Source organism: Vicugna pacos, chromosome 26 (assembly GCF_048564905.1).
Source record: "Vicugna pacos chromosome 26, VicPac4, whole genome shotgun sequence".
In the NCBI taxonomy this organism is placed as follows: domain Eukaryota; kingdom Metazoa; phylum Chordata; class Mammalia; order Artiodactyla; family Camelidae; genus Vicugna; species Vicugna pacos.
The window spans coordinates 21,096,874-21,105,738 of NC_133012.1; the positions used below are offsets into that span (position 1 = coordinate 21,096,874).

General features: G+C 45.2%; 1 protein-coding gene across 6 annotated transcripts in view; it reads right to left on the minus strand.

Moving 5' to 3' along the window:
- The window catches only part of TENM3 (teneurin transmembrane protein 3), a 1,525,061-nt gene that overhangs the window by 133,206 nt on the left and 1,382,990 nt on the right, over positions 1-8,865 (minus strand). For all 6 annotated transcript variants that reach the window (XM_072950498.1, XM_072950499.1, XM_072950502.1 and 3 more), the window contains one exon: positions 3,886-4,124. In XM_072950498.1, the coding sequence (XP_072806599.1) occupies positions 3,886-4,124 (239 nt within the window). The remainder of the gene's footprint in view (positions 1-3,885; positions 4,125-8,865) is intronic.

Consider the following 8,865-nt stretch of genomic DNA (forward strand, 5'->3'; position numbering starts at 1 on the left):
AGAAAAGGGGGAGGGTTTAGCTTAATGATAAAGTGCCTGCTTAGCATGCGTGAGGTCCTGGGTTCAGTCCCCAGGACATTCAGAAAGAAAGAAAGAAAGAAAGAAAGAAAGAAAGAAACCAACCTTATTACCCCCACCTCCAAAAAAAAAAAGAAATTACAAAAGAAAAAATCAATACATTTGATAACTTAAAAATTCCTGTATGGTATATGGCAAGACAAGTATAAACAAAGTTAACAATAAATTGGAATATATATATATAAAACATATGACAAATCATTCATATCCTTAATAAACACCTGCAAACTGAAAAAAAAAAAAGGACAAAAGTCCAACAGAAAAATGGGGGAAATGAGGCTAGCCACACTCATACACACAAAAAGACAAATGGCCAATAGGTATTTGAAAAGATATTCAAAACACTACTTGTAATACATGAAAACAAAAAGAAAATATTTTAACTTCGAAGACTGCCAACAATTAAAAATACTGATAGTATGTCGCACTGGTAGTTGTGTAAACTGAGGGTGATTTGGCCATGGTTTGCAAAACTTAAAACATGCCTACCCATTGGTACAGAAAATTTCTTTCAAAGAATTATTCTGATCAAAAATTTGATGGACTGAACACACACACACACACACACACACACACACACACACACACACTACATGTATTAAAAAACAGTCACGGCATTTTTGGGAACTGGTTAATTTAAAACAGCTGCTAAATGATACTTAGTGAATGATAAATGAGAAAGCCTGGTACAAAATGCATTAAAAAATACGGAACTCTAGGTTTACATATGCATGGAAAGACATCCGAAAGGGTAGGCACCAAAAAGTTAACAGCGGTTACCTATGCAAAAAGTTAACACCGACCTATGAAAATTAATTTTCTTTCTTTTTCAGCCTTTTTTTATTCTTTGGACCTTTTATGGGAACAGGAAAAACAACCAAACAGCAAAGGTTGTCCCCCTCCCTCCCTCCCTCTCTTACTATCCTGAGACAACTGTTTCTTAGAGAAGACATTTGTCAATGCTATACTCTCATAACTTCTCATGACCTTTCACTGGAAGGTAAGAAAGAAAATTCTAGGAGAGAAATAATTCCTCACGCCTTTTCTTTTACTTATTTCTTAAGGCTTTGACTTTATATTGACAGTGAATACGAGGGAAGAGGACCTCTAAGGGAATGGAAGAAAGAAAATTTAAGGATGGCTGCACTTTTGTTAAAGGTTGCGAGGTCAATCTGATGATGACATTGGCCTCCCCATTGATTTGGGGGTTTATCAGGCTGATCTGGCTGGACAGACCTCTCTCTCTGTTTCACATGCACACTCAACAGAAAAGGACAGCCTTCCCTGAGCGAGTGCCCTATTCCTTTTTTTCCCCCAAGGGTAAAGGCACTATTCTTCACTCTTGAAAAGATTCATCATGCTAACTGATGAAGAAATGAAATTCTTTACCCGATCTAAACTACAACAACAAAAATCACTGTGTTAGTGTGTGAGTTACTTAAGCACAGGAAGACCAGTGAAAATTCTATGTTTGTGCTTAATTAAGGCAAAAAAAGATGAGCTCATTCTTTGATGATAAAAGTAATTTTTGCCAGGTAACACCTGGATTGTATCACCTTAATTTCTACCACAGTGACTAAATCATAACAAATGTTCAACGAGTATCTGTTGACCTGACCAGAGCACATGAGTATATTAACTATGTAATTTGTACGTTTCCGTGTGGGGAGAGAAAAAATCAAAGGGCGATGCTTATGCCAGTGGCACTACCAGGCACTGAAGTAGGATGATGACCACTAAGCAGAAAAAAAACAGGTAATTGGAAAAAAAGGAACATTTTGAGTTTTATTTAGGAGTCTGATATTCAATTCTATTCATTGATGGATCCTCGAAAAGAGTACAAATACTAGAGATCTCATCTCACATTAAAAGGCTACTTTTCTCACTAGTCCCACAAAGTAAATAGAGTTAAATGGTATCAGAGCCGATATTCAAAGTATTTAACAACGGGTTGGACACGGGCACTGATGAGCAGAAAGGACGTCCGACAACACGTCGACAACACAGACGCTGAATTCCGACCCTGCAGAGCACTCACCTGTCTGGCATGTACTATTGTAAAAAAAAAAAAAATCCCCTACAAATCCATATGCTCCATTTATTACATCTCACTTGTGACTGGTGCATCTCAGAAACCACTTAAAGTTCTTCCACAGCACACCGCTGACAGATACAAGTAATGCACACAGTTAACCAGAAGAGAGTCTCTCAGTGGCTGGATATTTCCTAGCTGAGTGCCAGGAATCTGTCTGCGAATACCGACTTCTGTGGTGGTGACGCCCCTCGTTTGCCTCGCGTGTTCAGAAACAGCGCAGCGCGGTATCATGAGCGTGTGATCTCCGCCAAGCGACAACCCTTTCCGTGCCTGGTCTGACCACTTTCACGAGGAGGGCGTTGCCTGAGGCTGAAAGATGACAGAGAGGCTTCCCCTCGCTTTCGTCTCTGACGGGCGGTGGCTGAAGAGGCGCGGGGCCGCGCGCGGTGACGAGGGTAACGAGGCCGCGGGCAGGTGCCGCGGGAGAGAGCGCCCGGGTCCACCAGCCGGGTCTGCCGCGGTCAGAGGATGGGAAGCCGGGGGACGGAGCAAGCCACGGAGCTGCCGTCCCGACTCAATGATCCCCCAGGTTCTTTCACGCTCTAACACTCTACTTTCCTCTTAAATGACGTGACCCCAACTGGTTAGTATTTCACTTTCCCAAGTACATAATTTATAACTAAGTAGTACTGTATCTAATGATAGAAACCGGTTGGCTGCAAAAGCGGCAAGCTCTCCCACCCACGGCTCCGCAGTGCCCTTATCCAGTTACAGAGTTTCCCGGGGCATCACAGATCACTTCGTGAACGGGAGGACGCATCGCTGCCCACTGTTCTTGTTGGCCAAACACACAGCCTGTGATTTATGTCAGTGTACAAACACCGCTCACACGCTGACGCAGTAGGTCCTTCCCTACGCTTCCTAGCAGATCAAAACCTGATGGGGTCTTTTCTGACATTTGAGATAAGCCATTTCCCAATAGTCTGAATGCTCCTCTATGTTCTGAAACAGCGAAAGAAAAGGCATATTCACAACTCCTATTAGCAGCTTCCATCGCTGGGGTGACCATTCAACAAAAAACGTGATCAATACTACATCCGAAAAGCTGGAAAATCCACGTAAGAGGAACGAGTACCTAATCCAGTCGTGGTTTTACGGATGCACGGTCCTCTGGAAAGCACCCCTGAGCGCCAGGCCACAGCCCTGAGTGATGGGGCTTACATTTAGACAGCTGAGTTGGCTGAAAGACGGGCAGTATCACAAGAAGCAGAGAACTTCCTACTGATTGTGCACTGAGGGAGATTCCTGCCCAGCGCTCGCTCCTGCAAGCGCAGTTATCCCTGCTGAGACGTGGGCATGAAATGTCACACAACTGCCCACATCTTACCAGGGACAAGTCCAACACATGTAAGCTCTAGCGTGCGTCCAAGACAGACCTCATTCCTCGTGCAAATTCAGCTTCCCCATCTATCTCCACATGGTGAGAAATGACTTAAAACACTCTGCGATTTAGAATATATTGGCGGGGGGAGGGTACAGCTCAAGCGGTAGAGCGCATGCTTAGCATGCACGAGGCCCTGGGTTCAATCCCCAGCACCTCCTCCAGATATAAATTAAAAAAATAAACGCAATTACCTCCCCTTCATAAAACAAGAGGAAAAAAATAGACTATATTTGTAGCAACCTCTCCCCCCATGACATACAGCCTCACGAGACACTTCTTGACCAAATACACAGATAAAAGCAACTGAACGATAATGATGCGTCCTTACCTATGAAGTAGGACAGGAGTACTGCCAGGAGCACCGAGACCCCTACGGCGCACAGGGCGGTGCACTTCCAGCTGCAGTACTTGGAAGACTTCTTGAACTTGAAAGCGCTTCTTGACAGGGTGTTTCTAGGCAGCGGCCGAGTAGGCGGCGAATAAACAGAACCAGACGCCATTGTGTATCCTGGGGTCGCAGTGCTGAACAGTGGCGTGGTCCCCGTTCCTGTTTTGAATAGGAAATGCCTGCAGAACAGGAGGACACGCTGTCAGACGTGACGACGTGAAAGAGGGCGGGCAGAGCCGGCCAGGCCCGAGCGCTCCCCTCCTGCCTCTCTCTGGCTTGTGAACACTTACCGCATATAATTCAAACAATGAGCAATGAAGAACATACCGTAACCAAGAGCCCCCAACCCGCAGAGCTGCCTGCGGGATGAGAGAGACTGGCTTCTACCGAGTCTAGGAGTTCCGCACACAAGCGATCACCATCCCTTCAAGGGAGGATTGCGAGAGACTGCAGAGACGTTCTAACCACAAAAGCATCTTGGAGCTTCCCTTTAGCAACTGCTGAAGAACGTCTCCCCACACGTGGCTTAAGGAAAGTACTTGCTAACTTCCTAGCTGCACGTGTGCTTGCTAGCATGAGAAGACGCACTCCTAGGAACGCAAGCTTGCACGACCGCGTGCACACCCATTTCTTTTCTGGGTGTGCCTAGGAAACGTTCTTACCCAATCTGCCTTCCCCCGTAACAAGTATGGCCAGGCTTGGCCACAGGCCGCTGGTCAGTTCGCAAGGGAGGCAAACTAATTTTATTTTGAGTGGATGTCAAACATAACCAGGAGGGTAGATCTGCTGAGGGGAGAGGTGGAGGGAGAAAGAATTCACAGAGCACTTTCTAAAACCAACCTAAATAAATGAAGAGGTCAGTGAGGCAGGTGTTAGATCAACTACAGAAAGCCCCCCTACCAATGTGAGCCGAGTAACAGGTAAAACTGCATCTAGAAGGGGTCTGTTCTCTTACTTTGAAAACGTTTAAGCTGAAATTGAACGATCCCATGATTGGAGTGCTGTACAGGGAATTCTTCAGGAAAGATGGCCAGTTTTAAGATTCCTATCAGCAAGAAAAGTCCCCGCATCTAGAAAAAAGCACCATACTTCTCACGGGTTACATTTCACAGTATGCTAGTATCGTCCTGCATGCTTGGTTTGTGTCCTGACATTTGCTACTGTTTCCCTGATGACGTCCAATGAAGTCAACAGATGCTGCTCTCCCGTTCAGATGCAGGAGGCTGCAGGCGACCTGGAAGGTTCCACTGTGGTACAATCCAGCCTCCACGCAAGACGATTTTAAATGGGACACAGCTGAATATTTAAAATTTTAATACTAATTGTGCTTACTTTAATTGGTGTTAGAAGATGAACTGAGTATGTCAAGCTAGGGGGTTAAAAGCACAGAACCCAGAAGCGAGATTGCTTCCATACCAGGTACGTGTCCTTGGGCAGGATATGTAACTTCTCTCTGAGTTTTGGTTTCTTAATCTGGAAAATGGGTACAGGAATCATATCTACCTGTTGGGGTTATTGTGAGGCTTAAATGAGCTAGTAGTCATTGTAAAGTACTTGGAATACAGTAAACACAACATAAGTGTTTGAGAAATGAAAGTAGAATCAAACTCATAATTTCATGTATATTATTGCTTAGGAGAGGCATTACATTACCAGGAATTTAAGTTACAGATTTCCAGAAAATTGCTAAGTGAATAATAATGTAGCTCGTGTACAGATACCTTAAAAGTCATGAAAGTCTGCCTAACACGGGTACAGGGGAAAGGATTCTGGATCAGAAATCAGCAGAGCTGGGTGTAAGTTCCCAGCTTGATGATCACTTCCTGGCCTGAGGATCCCACTTGCTTCTTTAAATTGAGGCTAACGACCTGCTTACCTCACACAGCTGTAAACCAGTTAATGAATCTAAAAATGCTTTGTCAACCACAAAATTGGAACAGATGCAAATGATAAGTAACTGCTTCTATAAATTACACTAGCAACTGTATTGTGAATCCATTTTCCCCCTTGAAACTACTATATGAAGCAAATTTTAAAGTTTATAACCTGAATTAAATGTTGGAAGTGGTATTTTTAGCACCTACTACCACATTCATATTCTGCACGATTACTAAGAATGTGGGCTCTGGAACCAGGCTGTCTGAGTTTAAATCCAGACCTCACTTACAATTACCTGGATGATGTCTGTAAGTTATTCAAATTTTCTGTCTCGGTTTTATCATCTATGAAATGGGAATAATCATAGTACCTAGTAAACAGGCATTTTATGAGGATGAAGTGAATGTTTACATCTGACACCAGGTAAGTACTCCATGTGGATTGGCTATTTTTCTTCCCAAATTCACTCACTGGAGGCTACATTCCAAAAGATCCAAAAGTATCATCTGAAGACGTTAAATCCCAGTTCAGAATAGAACACCCTCAAGACCAGTGTCTTCAAAATGAACTCCCTGGTTTACAAACTTGATGTTGGCGATTCCACTCGAGGGCCTGTACTCTGGATGAGAAGACAGACCGTATAGTGCCAAGGAGGAACGTGATCATTCAGATCAGGTGCACGCAACCTTCTTATGCAAAGGACCAAACATCGAATATTTTAAGCTTTTCTGGCCATACCATCACAACGAAGCTTACCCAGTGACAGCAGTGCCAGACGATACATAATTGCTTGAGTATGGCTGTATTCAAATCAAACTTGATTTATGGACATCGGAATTTTAATCTCATAGAATTTTGCATGTCATGAAATCTTTTAATTTTTAAAAATCACTTAAAGATGGAAAAATCATAGCCCATGATCACTACGAAAACAGCTGACGGGATGGATGGCTCCCTGATCCTAGGTTCTCACTGTTTTAGGATTACGCATGATGCGTGAGCAAGGGGCTCAGTGGCCCACAGTACTGACTATGTCCTCAAAGCCGCTGGAAATGATTAAATAAAAAAAAGTGTCTCAAAGGAGACACATGAGAAAGTAAGGCTGGACAGAGCCATGTGACTAGACAGAGATCCTACAGAAGCCCTGTTCCCTTTACTTTCCATCATATCATCCTGCTTCATTTCTTCAAAGTGCTTATTACAACCGGTTATGATCTTGTCTGTCTACCCGTGTAGTGGGTTAAAATTTCTAATGCTATTTAAAATGTGCGGTTTTTTTTTTTTTCCTTCCTGAAAATGTCCCCCTTCCTGTCTTGGCTCTGCCTCTCCTCCCTCAGTTCCAGTAGCTGCGCTATTTACTACACTGCCTCCAGGAGAGCTGAGACAAGACGAGAAGGAGGAACAGTCGGCGTCTTGCTGGCTTCCTAAAGCCTGGTCTACTGGGTGAAATGGAGTGGACTGGGCTGTAAACAGAATGTTTGGCAGAAATACAGTGTCAGATAAAAAAGGAGTTTCTCTCCAGACCAGGAGGACACCTTCGGGCTGGGAGCAGAACGAGAACGGGAGGGGAGCTGACGAGAACAGAGGATGCCACCGGGCGGGCGAGAGAAGCCGGACCTCGCCTTCGGCCAGCAGCACCCAGGGTGGCTGTCGTTTGCAAGTCTCCAAAGAAGCCTGAGGCTCTCCCTACACTCCCGTGCCTTGACTGAGGGTGTGGAAATAGCAGAACGAGCTACCTGACGAAGCCCTGCACACAGAAACCAGCAGCACCTGAGCAGAAACCAGGGGGTGGGTGTAGCTCAGTGGTAGAGCAGATGCTCAGCGTGCAGGAGGTTCTGGGTTCAATCTCCAGCACCTCCTTAAAAAAAAGAACAGCAACCGGTATGGAGGCCCGTGGCCAAAGGCAGACTCCCTTGCCTTAGTCCTTGGTACCATGAAGAACCTCTAAGGGGACAGCAGAAATAGAGAGCATCTGGATAAAATTAAAATGTGAAATAAACTGAATTTAGGAGGAAAAGATTCCCTTAGACTGGACAATTTTCTCATTAAGGATTAGGAAGAGAGAACTGGTGGCAGGTGGGGATGGATGAGGGTGGAGGATTCTCTGTGCTTTGGAGACAAGAGGGCCCACTCCTGGCTCCCCAGGCGGAGGGCTGGAGAAGTGGGACCACGGAGTGGATCGGGGGCCCTGGGAGTAGAAGAAACCTGTCCTTAAACCTCAGACAGAGACCTGTGGAGGTCACAGGATCCCAAAGAGAACTGGCGGGTGGTGGGTGGCGGTGATGCCGTTACAGGGAGCCGCTCTGAGATCCCGTGTCTCAGCGTGACTTATAAGAAGCAGAGTGACCTCCACGGCTCCAAGAGTAGCAGAGAAATGGCAGCGTGCGCCACGGGACCGGACGGGGCCATGCGGACTGTCTCAGCAGTAACACGCGATCAGCAACAAGGGAACAGACAGCACCCAGACTCAGTATCGTGGGGCAGCAGATCCTGCACCAGGTGCTCCCCGCTGCGCTCACAGCAGCGATCGGGGGGTGGCGGAGGAGAGGGAGAGCCCCACATCACCTGAGTAAAGCTTCTAGGGACGAGGGCACCAAAATACACACAGAAAAATATTTTTAAAAGCTGTGTATCTAGTGTACTAAGTTGATGGATACCAATGATACAGCCACTGCAGAACTCTGCTGCCTGTCTTCTCCCATTAGCATGTAAACTCTACCAAGGCTTATTCACCTCTGAGTATTTTCAGGACTTAGTTCCTGGCACATAGTTGTTGCTCCACAAATACTGTAAAATAAATAAAATGGTGACCATTGTGCCGAGGCGGAAATTAAGTCTCAGAGAAATTAACCACTTTGGACAAAGACTTAACAGCTGATAAGTACATGGCAAAATAAGAACAAATAAATAAAAGTTGGAAATTGTAGGGACCAAAATGAAAAGCAAATCTGGAAAACGTGTTACAGCTTTATTCAGACTGGTCTGGGCTGTTTCCCAGCGGGAAATGAGGTTTGAAGCTGAGCCGATGGGACTAAAGATTAC